Source organism: Vulpes vulpes, chromosome 6 (assembly GCF_048418805.1).
Source record: "Vulpes vulpes isolate BD-2025 chromosome 6, VulVul3, whole genome shotgun sequence".
NCBI lineage: Eukaryota > Metazoa > Chordata > Mammalia > Carnivora > Canidae > Vulpes > Vulpes vulpes.
This window is the reverse complement of record NC_132785.1, coordinates 2,604,297-2,623,185: the sequence shown is the minus strand read 5'-3', so window position 1 is coordinate 2,623,185 and position 18,889 is coordinate 2,604,297. Positions and strand designations below refer to the sequence as shown.

The window sequence follows — 18,889 nt, the reverse complement described above, 5'->3', positions numbered from 1 at the left end:
GATGTGGGACTGGATCCCAGGACCCCACGATCACACCCTGAGCCGAAGGCAGACGCTCAACCACTGCCACCCAGGCAACCATTTACTTATTGAGTTTAGAAAGTTCTTAAAATTAAGACAGTGAGACAACATTTCATAAATTCATACATTTAGACAATTTCTTTTTAATGATTTTATTTATTCATGAGAGACACGGGGGTGGGGGGAACAGACACAGGCAGAGGGAGAAGCAGGCTCCATACAGGGAGCCTGATATGGCACTCGATCCCAGGTCTATAGGATCATACCCAGGGCTGAAGGCGGCACTGAACCGCTGAGCCACCTGGGCTGCCCTATTTAGAAAGTTTATCTTGTTATAAGGTTTATACATTTATGCCAATTAATTTTAAAATTTATATAAAATGAACAAATTCAAGGAAAATATAGTTTACCAAATATTGACTGAGAAAAAATTGAATAGTCCCTTAACCTATAAAGGAATTGAGTTAGTAGTGAAACGTCATTTTGCTTTACAAAGTACTAGACTCAAATGCTTTTCCAAGTAAGTTTTAATAAACATTCAAGGAACAGGTAATTTCAATCTTATACAAACTCTTCCTGAAAAAAGAAAAATAGGAACTACTACCTAACTCATTTATGAGTAGCCTAATCAAGACATCAAAACAAAAAGACTATGACAAATTATACACTAAACTCACTCATGAACATAGATTAAATAAGAAAGTAGCACAAAATGATCATGATAGGTCAAGAAGGAAGACAAGGCTGATTAAGCAAACTATTAGTATAATTCATATTAACTAAGGGAGAAAAACTATAGCGTCATCTTAAGAGACCTAAGATAGGTTTGATAAAACTCAACATCCATCATAATAACTCTCAGCAAGCCAGTAGAGAAAGGGCTTTCATAAGCTGATAAAAGGCACCTACCATGAGCATTTTAATAAAGTTCAACAACAACAACAACAAAAAACAAAAACAGAAATAGAAGGGAATTTGCATCATCTCATAAAGGACAGCTACCGAGAGCTATAGCGAAACCACATTTTTTTTTTTTTTGGTTAGGATTTTCTTTATTTATTCATGAGAGACACAGAGAGAGGAAGAGACACAGGCAGAGGGAGAAGCAGGCTCCATGCAGGAAGCCTGATATGGGACTTGATTCCAGGACCCCGGGATGATGACCTGAGCTGAAGGCAGACGCCCAACCACTGAGCCACCCAGGTGCCCGCAAAACCACACGTTAAAGTTTAACATAATTTCCTTTATCAGGAACAAGGAAGGATGCCTGTTACCATTACTTCTATTCAATGTTTCCCTGATATCCTAGAGTGCAGTATTTTTGAATATTAGAAAGCTATAAATAAAATTGTCATTATCTGTAGATGATATAATTTTCACCAAGAAACTAAAATATATTAAAATAAGAAATTTTAGTAAGATGGCTCAGTAAAAGAAAAATATATAAAAATTACTTGCATTTCTGTAGATTAGCCATAAATACTTACAAATATAATTTTTAAAATGATTTCATATAGAAGGTGCCTAGCTGTCTCAATTGGTAGAGCATGTAACTCTTGATCTCTGGGTCATGAGTTCAAGCCCCACACTGGAGGGAAGAGTTTATTTGAAAAATAAATAGATAAAAAAAATAAAGTAAAAAAAAAAAGATTTCATTTATAAAACCAACAAAAATTTTGGATTAAATCATAAAAAACATATAAAATTTTTGTGGAAAAAAAACATAAATCCTTTTGAAACCTTCTGAAAACCTAATCAATATACCATGTTCATACACATGTACTATGTTCGACAGGGAGCCTATATATCTCAATTTGATTTATAAATTCAACGTACTTTCAATCAGTACTCCAGTGCCATTTTGGAGGAATGTGATAATGATTCTAAATTTACATAGAAGATTAAAGGTCCAAGAATAGCCAAGATATACCCGAAGAAAATAAGGTCTTTTTTAGGGAAGAGAGAGGTAAATAAATGATATGCAATACAAAGCCCCAAAACAGACTCATATGTGTATGGAAATTTGCTAGATGACACAGATGAAATTACATATCAATGAGAAAACAGCGTTGGTATTAACTGACTATCCAAGTGGAAAATAAAATTGGATCCCTTCCTCACAACACGGACAAAAATGAATTCTACATGCATGAGGCTATAAATCTCAAAGGAAAAACTTGGGACGTTTAGAGGAAATATAAAAGAATATTTTTATAACCTTGGGTAGGAAAGACATTTTATTCTATTTTATTTATTTATATTTTTACGCTGCAAATATTTTAATGATTATCGTTGAGTATACATTTTGGAAATTTTTTACTTCAAACTGCAACAAGTTAAATAAATGTTTATAATATACAAAGAAAATACAACCAAAAGTAAAACTTGCTTTAAGTGTGCCTTGCATCTAGACCAGTGGTTTTTTTTCCCCCTTAATATATCTTTACTTTTGAGCTACACAAACACACTTAAGAATTTGATCTTTATAGTATGGCGTTTAGGAACTAAAAATATACTCCCACCTCAAAGAAATAAAAAGGTTGTGCATGATTATGTGCCAAACAAAAGAGAGAACAATAGAATAGTGTTCTCTGATAGTGCAGGCATCATTAAAAAGGAAAAAAGCTTGAGATGCTCATTAACTCTCTCTGTTTTAAGGAAGCAGGATTTTTGACCACATAGCTTAAAGGCCAGGAAAACAGGGATCGGTGACGGCAACTGTAGTGTATGAAATATGAAATGACAAACTTTACACAAATACTGTTAGAAATTTACCAGTGAACACTGAAGATCTGAGAAGCTGCTCTTTGGAACAGTCAAGTAGGAACCACCTTTTTCCAGTCACTAAGCCCTTGTAGCAACGCACAGTGTTCTGTGCTATATACCTGCTGGCTGGGTAGTTAAAGGATTTGTTTTGTCATTAGCAGCTAACCAACTTATTCCACGTTCTTAAAGCCTTAATGGTTGAAATAAAGGCAAGTGTCATTAGCGTAGAGGATCATATACTTCTCTGCACACAAACACAAGAGGCTTCACTAGTATTTTAAAAGTCTCTGATGTCTCCCAAGGAAGAAGGAAAGTTGAGAAGCTCAGTTGAGAAGGAAAGACATTTTATAAAGACATTAATACACAAAACCCATTAAGGAGAACTATTGGTATGTTTGGCACTTTAAAATAAAGAACTGCGCACTGAAAGACATAAAGCAAGTGAAAAAGCAAGTAGCAAGTGGGAGAAGATATTTATCATACATGCTCCCGAGAACAAATTTCCAGACTTTATAAAGAATGCTTACTGGGCAGCCCGGGCGGCTCACCAGTTTATCACTGCCTACAGCCCAGGGTGTAATCCTGGAGACCTGGGATTGAGTCCCAAGTCAGGCTCCCTGCATGGAGCCTGCTTCTCCCTCTGCCTCTGTCTCTCTCTCTCTGGGCCTCTCATGAATAAATAAAATCTTAAAAAAAAAAAAAAAAAAGAATGCTTACAAATGAATAAGAAATAAGAAAGAACAAAATAGAAACCTGGTTAACAGGTATTTCATAGAGGATGTGCATAGGGCCCACCAACCTATACGATGTTCAACCGAGGTGCAAATCAGGGAAAATCAAAACCACAGGATATCACTTTATACCCATCCGACTGGCAAACATTAAAAGTTTGACAATATCAAGAATTAGTGGGGAAAAAAAAAAAAAAATTAGTGGTGATGTAAAACTATAGCAATTGGCACAATTTCTTTGTAAAAATTTTCAGCATTATCGGTGAAACGTGAGGACAGCAACCCAACAATCGTAGTTCCTAAACATAAGGAGGCACACAAAAATGCTTCTAGGAGCGTTATTTGAAGAGCAGAAAACTGGATAGAGTCCAAACGTTTCTTGGCTCAAACATGGATGGTGTCACAGAGCTCCAGTTAAGTGCTCTGCAGCGGTGCAAGTCCAGGAACTGCAGCCAGACCCATCATCACTGAAGGTTCCCACTTCAGGCCTTTACAAAATGATGCTTTTAATGACGTTTGGCTTTTGCTTTCAAAAAGAAGTTTTCACGTCTCAAAAGTGGTGATGACAGACCAGGTTGGTGATGGAAAATGGGCCCAGTCGCTGAGGAGGCGGCTTCCTTTCCAGTCATGCCTGGGGGGCACTTATAAAAACAATCAGGTAAGGGATCCCTGGGTGGCGCAGCGGTTTGGCGCCTGCCTTTGGCCCAGGGCGCGATCCTGGAGACCCGGGATCGAATCCCACGTCGGGCTCCCGGTGCATGGAGCCTGCTTCTCCCTCTGCCTGTGTCTCTGCCCCTCTCTCTCTCACTGTGTGCCTATCATAAATAAATAAAAATTCAAAAAAAAAAAAAAAAAAAAAAAACAATCAGGTAAGGGGCAGCCGCGGGTGGCCCAGCAGTTTAGTACCTGCCTTCAGCTCAGGTGTGACCCCAGGGTTCTGGGATCGAGTTCTGTGTCCGGCTCCCTGCAGGGAGCCTGCTTCTCCCTCTGCCTGTGTCTCTGCCTCTCTCTCTCTGTGTCTCTCATGAATAAGTAAATAAATAAAACTTTAAAAAAATAAAATAAGGGATCCCTGGATGGCTCAGCGGTTTAGTGCCTGCCTTCAGCTCAGGGCGTGGTCCTGGAGTCCCGGGATCGAGTCCCACATCAGGCTCCCCGCATGGAGCCTGCTTCTCCGTCTGCCTGGGTCTCCGTCTCTCCCTCTGTGTCTGTCATGAATCAATGAATGAATAAATAAATAAAATCTTTAAAAAAATAAAATAAAAATAATCAGATAAGGGGCAGCCGCGGGTGGCCCAGCGGTTTAGCACCTGTCTTCAGCTCAGGTCATGACCCCGGGGTCCCGGGATCGAGTCCCGCGTCGGGCTCCCTGCGTGGAGCCTGCTTCTCCCTCTGCCTGTGTCTCTGCCTCCCTCTCTCTCTCTCTCTCTCTGTCTTTCATGAATAAAATCTTAAAAAAAATAAAAATAATCAGATAAGATGCACTGTGCACGAATCTACGACGTCAATTCGGTACTTGCCGAAAATACTTTCGGTATTTTCCAGGGGCCACTTGCTACTTCCTCCTACCCCCATCTTTCTCAGGATTACAGTTGGACTTTTTTAATTTCTTTTCTTTTTTTTTTTTTTTTTTTTTACTTTATTTGAGAGAGACTCTGAAACCGACTGCACGCCGAGCGCAGGTCCCGACGGGGGCGGAGCGGCAGAGCCTCCGCTGCCAGCCGGAGCGCGACGGGGCCGCCCCGGTGCCCTAGCACGGGGCCTGCGGGGTCCCGCGGCTGGGGAGCGGCTGGGGAGCGGCGGGGGCCCCGCGGGCGGCCTGGCCCTGAGCTCCCAAGGGCCGGCCCACCTCCGAGGGTTAAGCGCACCCGCGCGTGTCGGCCCCCGGCAGCCCTCCCCGCCCCCTCTCACCCAGACTCTCGAGTCCGCGCAGGCCTCGTCCCGCTGTCGGAGTCGGCGCGCCCCGGGCCGTGCAGCCGAAACACGCGCGGCGAAGCTCTGGCCTCCAGCGGACGCCATCCCCGTGGCGGCCGCCCCTGCGGGAGCCGCGTCCCCGCCTGATGACGACACGCGCGGCGGCCGGAAGCGGCGGGCGCGCTCCCTCCCACGTCAGCGCGCCGCGCCGCCCTGCCGGTTGCGGTCGGGTTGCTGGGAGGAGGCGGGAGGTGGAGCCGCCGGGGCCGGGATCATGCCAGCCCGCGAGAGGTATTCTGGGCAGCAGAGGCGGCTGGGCTGGGGATGAAAGAAGCAGGGCAGATGCAAAGTCTGGAGAGCGCGGGGGCCGGGCGCTCAGTCAGCACGCAGACCGGCAGCATGACGGGTGAGTGCCGCGGCCGCCGCCCCCGCGACCTCCCGTTCCCGCCGCGGCCCCCGGGAGCCCCCGGGCCCCGCCGAGCACCCGCTTGCGAAGCCGCGCTCAGTCCCCGTCCCCCGCGCGCGCCCGCTTCGCGCTCCCCGCTCCCCGCCGGGCCCCGGAGCCGGTATCTCCGTGCCTGGGGCTTGATTCCCGAGGTAACCGCCGCGCGACGCCTTCCCCGCGAAGGTCACCGCGCTGCCCTTGTGGCCGCGCCGCAGGGTAGAGGCAGGCGTGCTCCGCGGCGCCTCCGACCGGGGGCTTTGCGTGCATCACCTGTGCCGCTCCCCCCCCCCCCCCCCCCGCTTTTTTATTTTTATTTTCTTCCCTTGCCACGTGAGGGCTGGAGAAGGGGCCCAACTTCGTAAAGTGCCCGCAGAGGTCGCCGCGAGGGTGAGGCCGCAGCCAGGCTCCTGCCCTGCGGTTCCCCCGTCCTCCTCTCCTCCTCCCCCGCCGCCTCCACCAAAGCGGCGGACTTAGGGCTGCGGCTCCCAAACGGCACCGGGGATCGCCAGTTACTTCCTTGTTGTCATCATTAGTTAAGATTTTTTTTTTTTATAAAGTGTCTGCCCTCTCTCTTTCCTAGGTCAAATACCAAGGCTTTCTAAAGTGAACCTCTTCACTCTACTCAGTCTCTGGATGGAGCTCTTCCCGACAGCGAAAGCCCAAAGACAGAAATCTCAGGTAGGTTGTGTTTCCTTAGCCCATCCCCCTCCCCGCCCCACCTAGAAAAAGCAGTGGTGGGCAGCCCGGGTGGCTCCGCGGTTTAGCACCTGCCTTTGGCCCAGGGTGTGATCCTGGAGACCCAGGATCGAGTCCCACATCCGGCTCCCCGCACGGAGCCTGCCTTTCCCTCTGCCTGTGTTTCTGCCTCTCTCTTTGTGTCTCTCGTGAATAAATAAATACAATCTTAAAAAAAAAAAAAAGAAAGAAAGAAAGAAAAAGAGAAAGCAATGGTCTAAAATCTGATCCCCCCCGCCCTCTGTCACGCTCATTAAAAGCAAGCTCAAAACCTTAGGATCTGCAAAAAAAATAACCTCTGTGCCTTAGCGTGATACTTGCAACTCAGAACCGTGATAGCTCATCTTTCTAATCTAAAAATAGAATTGTTATTCTCCGAGACTGTGCCAGTGTATATCAGGTATGGAAGCGTGTTCATATGTTAGTTTGGACGATTCGATTGTATGATTTTTATCACCCGTTTGTAGACTCTTGATGTTTCCAGTGAGTGGTTTCCCCTTCTCCCCAATTTACTGAACTGTAAATGGCACGAAGACAGAGCTCATGTCTTATTTTACCTTATTTTTGGTACTGTATCTTTTACCACGTCTAACTCATGCCACTTTAGCGTCTCCTTTTGTAATAAGGAATCATGGATGCTAACTGGTTTCTTGTTCCATGTAAATAGTCTCTTGGGGTTTGTTTTGTTTTGTTTTGTTTTGGATTTCAGGGAGGTGATCAAAATAGGTTAGGAGCAAATAGAAACAATAACCATAAAAGCCAGTGGGTTAGAAGTATGTACATTTTACATCTTTATTTTCTCTAGCCCTCAAGCAGCAAGGTGCTCGCTACTTTCTCATCATTTTCCTCCATGCTTGGAGTGGCATGGTGCTAGGTTCTCACCATTTGGTTTGGTAGATTGAGAAGCTTAGAATGTTTTAGGGGGCCAAGGCCATATATGGAAAACAGTATTAGGTTGTTAAGCATTTAAGACACTTTTGAGGGACGCCTGGGTGGCTCCGTGGTTGAGTGTCTGCCTTTGGCTCACGGCATGACCCTGGGGTCCTGGGATCGAGTCCCACATCGGGCTCCCTGTGTGGAGCCTGCTTCTCCCTCTGCCTGTGTCTCTGCCTCTGCCTCTCAGTCTCTCGTGAAAAAAATACATTTTTGGGAAAAAGGAAAGGGAAAAAATGACCCAGGGCTTCTCACCATTCTCACATCGTCACTTTTAACGTTTTGGTACTTTCCTTCAGCCTTTTTTTGAAACAGAATTTGTGTTTGTTTTCCATTTACAGAGTCGTACTTGTATTCTGCATATGCTTATGGACATTTCCAACTTGAGGTTGCTTCACATTTTCCCTCAAATAACTATCTTTGTAAATCCTTAAGTACAGGAGTACTCTTCTGAGGCCCTTCATAACCATTCTCTTTTTCTCTTTTCTTTTTGCTGTCTTTGTTACAGTGGATGAGGTTGTGTGGTTGGCATTGGAGATCCAAAAAGAAAGACTTGGTTCTTACTTTCTGATGGAGACAAAAATTAGGCACTTGAACAAGATGCAATTAGGTGGCAGAGTCAAGTAGCCAGTAGAGATGCTACCAAGACTGAGGACTGAAGGCCAGGCGCTCCCAGGGGATGTAAGGGAAGGATGTACAGGGGAGGCTGCGTTTGCACTGAGACGTGAAGAATGAGGAGATATTTACCAAGCCAAGGGACTCCACGTGGAAAAGCTTGGAGGAGGGAGAGAACGTATGGTCCTTGTGGGGAAAGGTGAAGTTGGGTGAAGGGAAGACTGAAGATGAGCTGGGAAAGGCATACAGGAACCAGATAATAAAAAATAATATATGCCTTGCAAGGGAGTTTAGATTTTATAAGTAGGGACTACACTGAGGAATTTTCACAGGGAATTAAGGAATTAGCTTTTTAATAATTAGGACTTCATCTTTGTAAAGCACTTAGAGGGTCACAGCAAAATTTCCGGGAAAGTACACAGATTTCCTGTACCCTCCCTGCTTCCCCCTGCATGAATAGCCTCCACCATTAACCACATCCTCTCCACAGTGATACATTTGCTATAGTTGGTAAACCAACATTGGCACATCATGATCACCCAGTCTGTAGTTTACATTATCGTTCAAGGTTGGTGGTGTACATCCTGTGGGTTCAGACAAATGTAGAATGGCATGTATCCATCGTTATGGTTTCATACAGAAGATTTTCATTGCCCTAAAAATGCTCTGTGTTTTACCTATTTATCTTCACCCCCCCACCCCCACCCCCACCAACTACTGATTTTTTTTTAAGAGTCTCCATAATTTTGCCTTTTCACAGAACATCATGTAGTTGGAATCATACAGTAATATGTAGCTTTGTGGGATTGGCTTCTCTCACTTAGCAATACGCATTTAAAGTTCTTCCGTGTCCTTTCATGGATTGATCACTCACTTTTTTTTAGGGCTAAGATTCATCGCTTGGATATATCACACGTAATTTTTCCATTCACCTGCTGAAGGATATCTTGGTTGCTTCCAAGTTACTGCAATTCTGAATGAAGCTGCTCTAAATAACTGTATGCAGATTTTTGTGTGGACGTAAGTTTTCATCTCCTTTGGGTAAATACCAAGGAGCATGATTGCTAGATTGTATGATGGAGATTTCTCAGAAACTACCAAACTGCCTTCCAGAGTGGCTGTACCGTTTTGCATTCCCACCAGCAAGGAATGAGAATTCCTGTTGCTTCACGTCCTCACCAGTATTTGGTGTTGTCAGTGTTCTGGATTTGGGACATTCTCATAGGCATGTAGTGATATGTTGTTTTAATGACCCATGATGTGGAGCATTTTTTCATATGCTTAGTTGTCATCTGTATATCCTCTTTGGTGAGGTGTCTGTTAAGGTCTTTGGCCCATACTTTAGTCCAGTTATTTTCTTATTAAGTATTCAGAGTTCTTTGTATATTTTGGATAACAGTCTTATATCAGATGTGTCTTTTGCAAATATTTTCTCCCCGCCTGTGGCTTGTCTTCTCATTCTCTTGACAAGGTCTTTTTTTTTTTTTTTTTTTTTAAGATGTATTTATTTATTCATGAGAGACACAGAGAGAGAGAGAGAAACACACAGGCAGAGGGAGAAGAGGCTCCTCACAGGGAGCCTATGTGGAAATCAATCCCAGATCCCAGGATCATGCCCTGAGCTGAAGGCAGATGCTCAACCGCTGAGCCACCCCGGCATCCCAGATAGTGTCTTTCACTGAGGACAGGTTTTAAATTTTAATAAAGTGCAATTTATCACTGATTTCTTCATGGATTGTGCCTTTGTGTATCTGAAATGCCATCGCCATATCCATCGTTATCTAGATTTTCTCCTATTGCGGGGAGGAGTTTTTTGTGTTTTACATTTAGATCTATGATCCATTTAAAAAAAAAATTTTTCTTAATGATCCATTTTTGAGTTGATTTTTGTGAGGGTGTAAAGTCTGTGTATAGGGAGTTCACTTTTCCTGATAAAGAATATCTCCTGGAGTAGTTTTCTCTTCCAACTACTATGTGAAATGTTTCATAAATAGTAAACATTATTTAAAATGTTGCGCAGTTTTACTCTCTATTAATCACTTCCTCAACCCCTACCCTGGCTCCATATTTTATTAATGGCTTTGGGAAAGCTCTTCATTTCTTTCATGATTTTGGAGTCTTTTATTCTTTCTGCCTCTTAGTAGCTTATTATTTTATGAAAGTAGAAGATTTTTAAACTGTTGGGGGTTTTTTTCATTTGTTTTTGTTTTTGTTTTTTTTTTTTTTGCAGATAAAATTGTCTCAAAGAGACAGATTAGGAGCAAATGCTTAGAGATTTAAGACTTTTAATTTTTTTAAAGATTTTATTTGTTTGAGAGAGAGTGCCCATGCATGTGAGGTGGGGGAAGGGCAGAGGGAGAAGGATAAAGAGAATCTCAAGCAGACTCCCCCACACTGACCATGGAGCCTGTCACGTGGTTTGACCCAGGGTGGACATGGGGCTCAGTCTCACGACCCTGAGATCATGACCTGAGCCAAAATCAAGAGTCAGTTGTTTACCTGACTGAGCCACTCAGGGGCCCCAAGATTTAAGACTTTTTATTTTATTTTATTTTTTTTAAAGATTTTATTTATTTATTCATAGAGATGCAGAGAGAGAGAGAGAGAGAGAGAGGCAGAGAGAGAAGCAGGCTCCATGCAGGGAGCCCGACGTGGGACTCGATCCACGGTCTCCAGATCACGTCCTGGGCTGCAGGCGGCACTAAACCGCTGCGCCACCGGGGCTGCCCGATTTAAGACTTTTTAAAAGCACATTTAAAAAGCTGGGCTTGTTACAGATTGAGTACTAACTTTGAAGACACTTTTTTTAATATGAAGATTTGATCTCATTTTAATTCACATACATACGCACACATATGTATTTGTGTGTGTGTGTGTGTTTATCAAGAATAAATCCTCTGCTGAAATTCTTTTTCAACAGAAATGCACATTAAATGAATTTACTATTAATTGCACATTATGTTCATAGGGCTGAATAAGATCTTTTTCTTGTTAAAAGAAGAAAAATATTCTTTAAGATAATAAGTTTGTTTCACTTAAATTATTCTGCTTTTGCTATACAAAGGAAGTCAGAAACTTTAAGATGCAATTCGACATGTAATTATATTGGAAATACTCCCTTTGACACTTTGCCAACCTTTTGTCTTCATAAAATATTTTTATGTTACTGAAGTTAGATGTTTATTATTTATAAAATGGGCTGAAGAAAAAAAATTTCCACTCTCTAGAGACTACTGACATTTTTGTGCTGTTTCTTGATCTTTTCCCTCTGTCTCTGTCTCTCTCTCTCTCTCTGTCTCTCTCTCTCTCTCTGTCTCTCTCTCTCTCTTTTCAGTTATTTGAGATCATTTACATCTGGATCCAGCCTTTTTCACTTAACCGTAGGAAAATACTTCTGCTGTAATACTATTGTACACACTGGAGCAGCGACGTAGTCTAATGGCTTAAGAGTAGCCAGTCGTTTTGTAGTTAGTGAAACTCAGGCTCCACCTCTTTAGTTGTGTAATCTTGAGTAAGTTACTTGCCCTCTCTCAACTTCCTCATCCGTGAAATAGAATGTTATTGGTACCTACTGCAGGGGGCTTTTATGAAAAGTAGATGAGTTAGTATTTGTAAAGCTCTTAGATAGTGCTTGGCATATACTATGTACTATGTGTGTTTGTTGTTACCATTTTAATGTTGACCTGAGTGTCCATCACATTGATGTTCCATGTGTATTCCCTTAGTACTGGACATTTAGATTGTCATTCATTTTTACCAGTCTCAGTGTATTTTAACTTAACAGCCACTTCTAAATATGACTGATACCTGAGATTTTCTATGTTGTTAAATATTTACACTGTATGAGTGCTCATTGAGCATTGTCCAGCAAAGTTTACATGAAGTATAAAATACAATAATTTTTAAGAATCCTGCCCCAAACGAGATAAACGAGTGGGAAAGAAACTGTTTATGAGACTGCTTGGGAAAAGGAGAGTTAACTAAAAGTTTTAGAACAGAAATCAGCCCTACTGAAATGGCTACTGTTTTAAAATAGTAATCTTAAAAAAAAAAAAAATAGTAATCTCTCCTATTGGTTCATAGTTTTTCGTTCTAGTTGAGTTAAACATATCTAAATTGCCTAAATGTTACTTTAGTATAAGAATTCAAATAACTGTTTTGTTGCCTCAGTTTGATCTGCACATCATGTATTGTCTCCCTCTCCCAGCTCTTCCCATTGTGTACTCACTGTACTTTTCCAGAACAGTAACAGGGTAGCATAATGGTTAACACAATGGACTTGGGGCTCAGATCCTGCCGTTTCCATTTTTTAGCTGTGGAGTTGTTTAATCCCTCTCAGCCACAGTTACTTCATTTGTTAAATAGAAACAATAGAGGCTACTTTGTAAACTTGTGAGGATTAAATGAGATAGTTTGTGCTTGATAGGTACTTTATTATCACTCATGTAGGCATCACCACCACTACCATCTATCTGCACTCCCACCATCCTACTACCAACTTCATCATTGCCTCTACTTCCTGTTCTACTGAAATAGACACATTATTCCCAGAATGTGGCTTTTCCTGTAAACTTTTTAGAGGTTATTCCTTTTCTAGTATCCAGCATTTGTTTCATAAGACTGAGCGGTCAGCATTCACCAGGTTTACCATTCCCACATTCAGACTTTGTCCAGTTTATTACATAGCCCCTTTACCCTGGGGCACACAAAATCCCACTTCATAGTCACTTTCCTGTGTCATAAGCTCTATAAGGGCTACATCCTGATCCTGAGCAACTAGATCTGTGGCTGGCACTTCGCAAGGATTCAGTAATATTTGTTGAATTAATAAATGAAGGAGTTTGGTCCTTCAAACTTCAAAGTTAGACTTGTGGACATCCATTTATCAGTGTCCTATTGTTCCTGCAACAAATTACCTTTTTTTTTTTTTTTTTTTTTTTTTTTTTTTTTTTTTTGAGTTGGTGGCTTAAAACACATACTTATTATCCTACAGTTCTGGAAGTCAGCACCCTGAAATGGGTCTCACTGGACTAAAAGTGTCAGCAGGGCTGTCTTCCTTCTGGAGGCTCAGGGGAGACTCCCATTCCCTTGCCTTTTACAGCTTCTAGAGGCTGCCCAGTTGTCTTGGACCAGGAACCTCTTCCTCCATCTTTAAAGGCAGCAGTGGAGACTGTCTCATGTTGCATCACAGTGGCACTGCTTTGCTTCTCTCTCTCTACTATAGGATCCTTGTGATAATATTGGGTCCACCCAGATAAAGGTCAGATGATTAGCAGCCCTGATTCCACCTACAGCCTTGCCATGGTGACGTAACAGAGCCACAGTCACCAGGGATTGGAACAGGCAGGCCTTTGGGGGCCCATTATTCTGCCTACCACAGTCCATTATCTAATGCTTTTGTTGCATAGTTCCAAACTTCCCAGTTCCAGTTAATTTACCTCTAGTCACCTTTAGCCCTTTTTAGCTACAGCCACACTCTAGTCTGTTTCTTAAAACTGCCCCAACTCTGAAGTCTTAAACTACAGAATTTTGTTTTCTGACCACAATTTTCAGTCCTTCTGTATTTTGGGAAAGTGTATAGGGGGCTGATCGTAAAGGCCTTATTTACTAGGTTATGTAGTCTGAACTTGAACCTGAACAAAGCATGAAGTCAGTGCAGACTTTCATCAGGAAAAAAAAATGAATGATTCAAAACCAAGAAAACCTGCCTTCAACTCGGAAATGTTAAACTAATCTTTTTTTTTCCTCCTTAATCTGCTTTTAATTAGGAAAAGGAAGAGGAAAAGCATGGACCCTTAGGAGATAATGAAGAGATGTCCAGAATACCTACTGACAAAAAACAGGTGCATTTTTTTATTTTTTAAAAAGACATGTGTTTGTAATAACAAAGCAAAAACAGTAGTATAAAGTAGAATAAAAGTGCTTATACTCAACTTTCCCATTTCCATATCCAGGGCAGATTCTTATATACCCTTCATATCTTTCTATAAGTTTTCTATGCATTTACAAGACTATACATGTCTCTCTTATAAAAAACAAAACAAACCCAGGTTATTTTATAATATGCTCCTACATCTTTTTTTTTTAATTTTCAAATTTAATTCTTGATACATTTCCATATTAGTTTACATACATGTGTTGAGAAACACCCTTCCTTACGTGGTTCTCTCGTACTCCAACACATATTGCTGGTTTTAAGAATGCAAGGCCCTAACTGCTCTTTACGGAGGCCATTTCTCAGACTTGTGTTTGCAGCAAGCAACCTTGAGGGTTGAGCTAATGTCTCCCCCTCTGGGACAGAGAGGAGGTTTGCTTATTGTCTGTGATAAAACAGCAATCCCCGGGCTGGTGTTCTCCTGTAACAACCCACTTCCTGTCCAGGAATCCATCTGGGCCCATCTGCATGACCCCTGTGGGACTTGTGGGCAAGGGAAACATCACAAACATGATGCTCATACTACTTGCTGTGTTGCGAATGATCAACTTCTCTGTCTCTGACCCAGGAGCTTCATAACCATTCTACCAGCATCCATGAAACAGAAGCAGGCTAATTTACTAGCTTGTAGAAAGGGTAAAATTAAAGCCCAGACCTGATAAGATGAACTCTGTTCTTTTTAATATTGCGTAGCATTCCCTTGTTATTTTAAGCTTTCAAGTTTTCCAGAGAAATTCTGATTTATTGGGTATCTAGTGGAGATAAAACATGTATATTTTGAAAAAAAATTAGCTTGATGATTCTGATGTGCATTCCTGGAGATCTGATAAGTTCTGAGAGTGAGTCTCTTAAAATGCCCAACAAGGATATAGAAATAATTTGTCTCTGAGTATTTACATATTTTTAGTTATAAGAAAGGCGAAGGCAAAAAAAAATACTCGTTTGCTTATCAAGACAGATTGTCCTCTTTTGCTTATGTTTTAATATTAAACTCTAACCAAGATAACAGACAACTTGCCAAGATGTTAGCAAAGTGAAGCAGTCGGATTCAGAGCAGTGATTCACTAAAAAAGATTTAGTCTTCTGGGAATTGCAGTAAGTGGAAGTACAAAATGGAATGCAATGTAGGCTTTTATTTGCTTTGTTTTAAGTTTGGGATGGAAAAAAATCTTGGTTTCAGATTTGATATTTTGGCCTTAGCTAAAAACGAAATGAAAAAACAAAAGATATATTCCAAGGTAAAAAGGACTCTAGTCTAGACAAAAAAGTGACAAATAAGCCTAGCCTAAAAGATTGTTCATTTTTGTTTGTTTTGTCTCTGTGCCTATGCTGAGGGATGGGGGAGGGATAAAAGATTGTTTAAATAATAAAATGATGAGTATGCTTGCCACTTATTAGGAATAGTTTTGGGTTTGTTTTTTGTTTTTGTTTTTGTTTTGGAATAGTTTTCTTTTTTTTTTTTTTAATAAATTAATTTTTATTGGTGTTCAATTTACCAATATACAGAATAACACCCAGTGCTTATCCCGTCCTCCTCAGTGCCCGTCACCCATTCCCCCCCACCCCCCGCCCTCCTCCCCTTCCACCACCCCTAGTTTGTTTCCCAGAGTTAGGAGTCTTTATGTTCTGTCTCCCTTCCTGATATTTCCCACACATTTCTTCTCCCTTCCTTTATATTCCCTTTCACTATGGAATAGTTTTCTTAAAAGTCCTTTCTGGTCCAGGTTTCTGGCTTTATTTCTGTCTGCTTAACTACTGAGAAAATCTAAAGCTAAAATCATTCAATTGCAGCCTTTTCCATTTGTCACAATTGGTTCGTTTCATTTCATTTTATTTTATTTTATTTTTTAAAGGTTTTTTTTTTTTTTTTTTTTTTTTTTTTTTTAAGTTAACATCTACACCTAACATGGGGTTGAACCCATGGCTCCAAGATCAAGAGTTGCATGCTCCATCAGATGAGCCAGCCACACATCCCACAATTGGTTCATTTTAATAAAATGAACTCTAGCGTGCTGAGATCTCTTGATAAGGTCTTATCAGTTCTTATCCGAAGTTATACCTTAAAAAGAAAAACTCACTGGAACTATTCAGAAGTAGATAGTAGCATATACTTTGGATTTGGGGAACATAACACTCTTAAGTAATTTGGAATGGGAAGGGGAAAGGGTTCATAAATTCACAGTAATTTAAATCTTATTCTAAAAGCCAATATAGATCTTTCATGTTTTAGATTTATTTTTGGAAGTATATTTTATAAGTGAAAGATTTTTGTATTCCTTTTAAATGTCCTTATAGTTTAGGAAATGGTAACTCAGAAAGGGAATTCTATAAAATTTTCTCTGTTCTTTCTTCCTAGGCATTTCACAAAATATTCTCCATAACTGCAAACACTTATAACTGAAACTGAAACTTGACTGTTTTAGTTAATAAAGCTCTGGTCTGATCTTCAAAATGTGCCCTCTTGGGGATGACTGTAGAATAAAATCCCTTTGAAAGGAAGTAGGGAATAACAAGTACCCTAATCTCAGCCCAAGTTCCCCCGCATACTGTGACAACTAGTCCCAAACCCAAAGATCAGGTTTACATTCCTTAGTTCAGAATCCTTTCCTGTGAAGATGGCATAGACTATTTTGTGCCTTACATTGAACTGATTTTTAACTTCGTCCATTTTATCTGATATTAATATTGTCACACCAACTTTTTCTATTAGTATCCATGTAAGTTAGGACACTAGGTTTAAAGCAGCACGTCTTTAGAATCCCAGCCCATTCCCCAGTCTCCAGGGCTTGGAAGCAGAGTCAGCCCAATCCCCTGCCTGTGGGTGGGATACTGTTGAGGTGGCTCAGGCTTACTGCTCTGGCTTTGAGTTCTCTCTTTGTTTTTAATACCTGAGCATGTGCCTTCCTTTCTTTTGAGCTTAACTATGCGTTTGAAACTTTTTTTAAAATTGCATATAGCCTATATATTTGTAGGAGGTGGGACCTAACCACATTAGTCTAGACCGCCATCATGCAAAAAATTGGTAGAGTGAGTTTTTAGGAAAAATTTGAGATTATCTTTATTTAGTCAATATTTAAAATATTTTAAAATTTAAGATGACCTCTGCTTTAGTTCTGCCTTTTTCCATCTGTGAGTCTTTTAGAAAGTCACATAATCTCTTTGGGCTTCACTTATCCATGTGTAAAACCACAAGGTTTTCTACATTTTTCCTTATTACCACATAGAAGCTTAATATTAAATGTTTATAGACTGGATGCTGTAGAAACAAGTCAAATCAACTTGGTTCTTGCCCTTCTCTAGATTAAAGTGTATTTATTTTTCAGTTGGACAAATTAATGGGTAATTAAATGCTTTGTTTGGTTAAGAAAGCCTAGATTTAGAAAATTTTTGGTATAAAGCCAAAATAAAACTTTCAGAAAAGTTTTTGGACCTAATGAGAAATGTGCTTTTGTTCAAAACATGTTCAGATAAAGAACTAAATAAAACTTTGATTTTAGTAATAAATCAAGTATAATCTGTGATACAATCATTAGATAAGTTAGAAAACAAAGTTCAACTGCATAAATGTAAAGATCCAATTGCTTTGTTCAATGATTCATGAATTGGGCGACCTCCCATCTACTACATGGAGAGGGGCTCTGAAGCTCTGCAGGAAGGAGAGACTTCTGCAGGCAGAAGGCGGGAAAAGGAAGTTGCTAGCCAAAAGTGGGTTGTTTCAGGCAAGGTCCCCTTCCTTTGGGGGATTGCAAGAATTTACTAGGTGGATTTCCTCACTAGCTGACTAGGAAACTACACTTCTCACTGGTTAAGCTTTTATTCCAGGGAAAGGCAAAAACCTCAATTGGGTTAGGCATTAAGTCTCAGTCTGATGATGTGGGCTTAGCCCGAGTGATTCCATTTGAGGCCTCTCCCTGAGAGAGGTGATCAAAACAAGGCATTAGCGTCATCCTCAGCTGTTGCTCTGAAGTTCTTATGGTTTTTGCTGATCCTCTGTGGTGGTTTTCACAGGTCATGAGTTTTGTTTTTGTTTCCGGTGGTTGTTTTGCTTAATCTTTGTGGTATTCACAGACTGCATGACTTCAGGTGCACATTTTTCAAGTCAGTCATTCTCTTCATTCCTTTTTCTGATGTTCCAGTCTTAGGAAGATGACTCGTTTGGTGGTTAGTGGCTGCAAACATACACTTAAAGCTGTATTTGAGAGAATACAGCATGTGGGAAGACTACTATGATTATTATAAGCAGGGTAACCCCCAATACCTGGAGTGCATTTGGAACTGTGTTCCCCAACACCCAAACCAGTCAAAATTAAATAAGTTAAAGGAAGACCTTGTTTTTTTTGTTTTGTTTTGTTTTTTATTTTATTTTTTTTAAATTAATTTTTATTGGTGTTCAATTTACCAACATACAGAAAAACACCCAGTGCTCATCCTGTCAAGTGTCCACCTCAGTGCCCGTCACCCATTCCCCTCCAACACCCACCCTCCTCCCCTTCCACCACCCCTAGTTCGTTTCCCCGAGTTAGAGGAGTCTTTATGTTCTGTCTCCCTTCCTGATATTTCCCAACATTTCTTTTCCCTTCCTTTATATTCCCTTTCACTATTATTTATATTCCCCAAATGAATGAGAACATACACTGTTTGTCCTTCTCCGATTGACTTATTTCACTCAGCATAATACCCTCCAGTTCCATCCACGTTGAAGCAAATGGTGGGTATTTGTCGTTTCTAATTGCTGAGTAATATTCCATTGTATACATAAACCACATCTTCTTTATCCATCATCTTTCGATGGAC

General features: G+C 41.0%; 1 protein-coding gene and 1 long non-coding RNA gene across 3 annotated transcripts in view; one reads left to right on the top strand and one right to left on the bottom strand.

The window, feature by feature from the left end:
- Positions 1–2,240: 2,240 nt before the first annotated feature.
- LOC140599281 (uncharacterized) lies at positions 2,241–5,583 on the bottom strand. The gene is made up of 4 exons (XR_012001968.1): positions 5,430–5,583; positions 4,829–4,942; positions 4,397–4,726; positions 2,241–4,187 (listed from the first exon to the last, which is right to left on the bottom strand). It is a non-coding gene; the product is annotated as an uncharacterized lncRNA (long non-coding RNA).
- A 34-nt stretch (positions 5,584–5,617) lies between these two features.
- CDADC1 (cytidine and dCMP deaminase domain containing 1) overlaps positions 5,618–18,889 on the top strand; it is a 47,210-nt gene continuing 33,938 nt past the window's right edge. The window contains exons 1-3 of one of the 2 annotated variants that reach the window (XM_026017201.2): positions 5,618–5,838; positions 6,458–6,555; positions 13,929–14,003. In XM_026017201.2, coding sequence (XP_025872986.1) covers positions 5,757–5,838; positions 6,458–6,555; positions 13,929–14,003 — 255 coding nt within the window. In that variant the 5' untranslated portion in view covers positions 5,618–5,756. Of the gene's footprint in view, positions 5,839–6,457; positions 6,556–10,744; positions 14,004–18,889 lie in introns of both variants that reach the window. The other variant, XM_072760549.1, reaches the window with a different exon arrangement.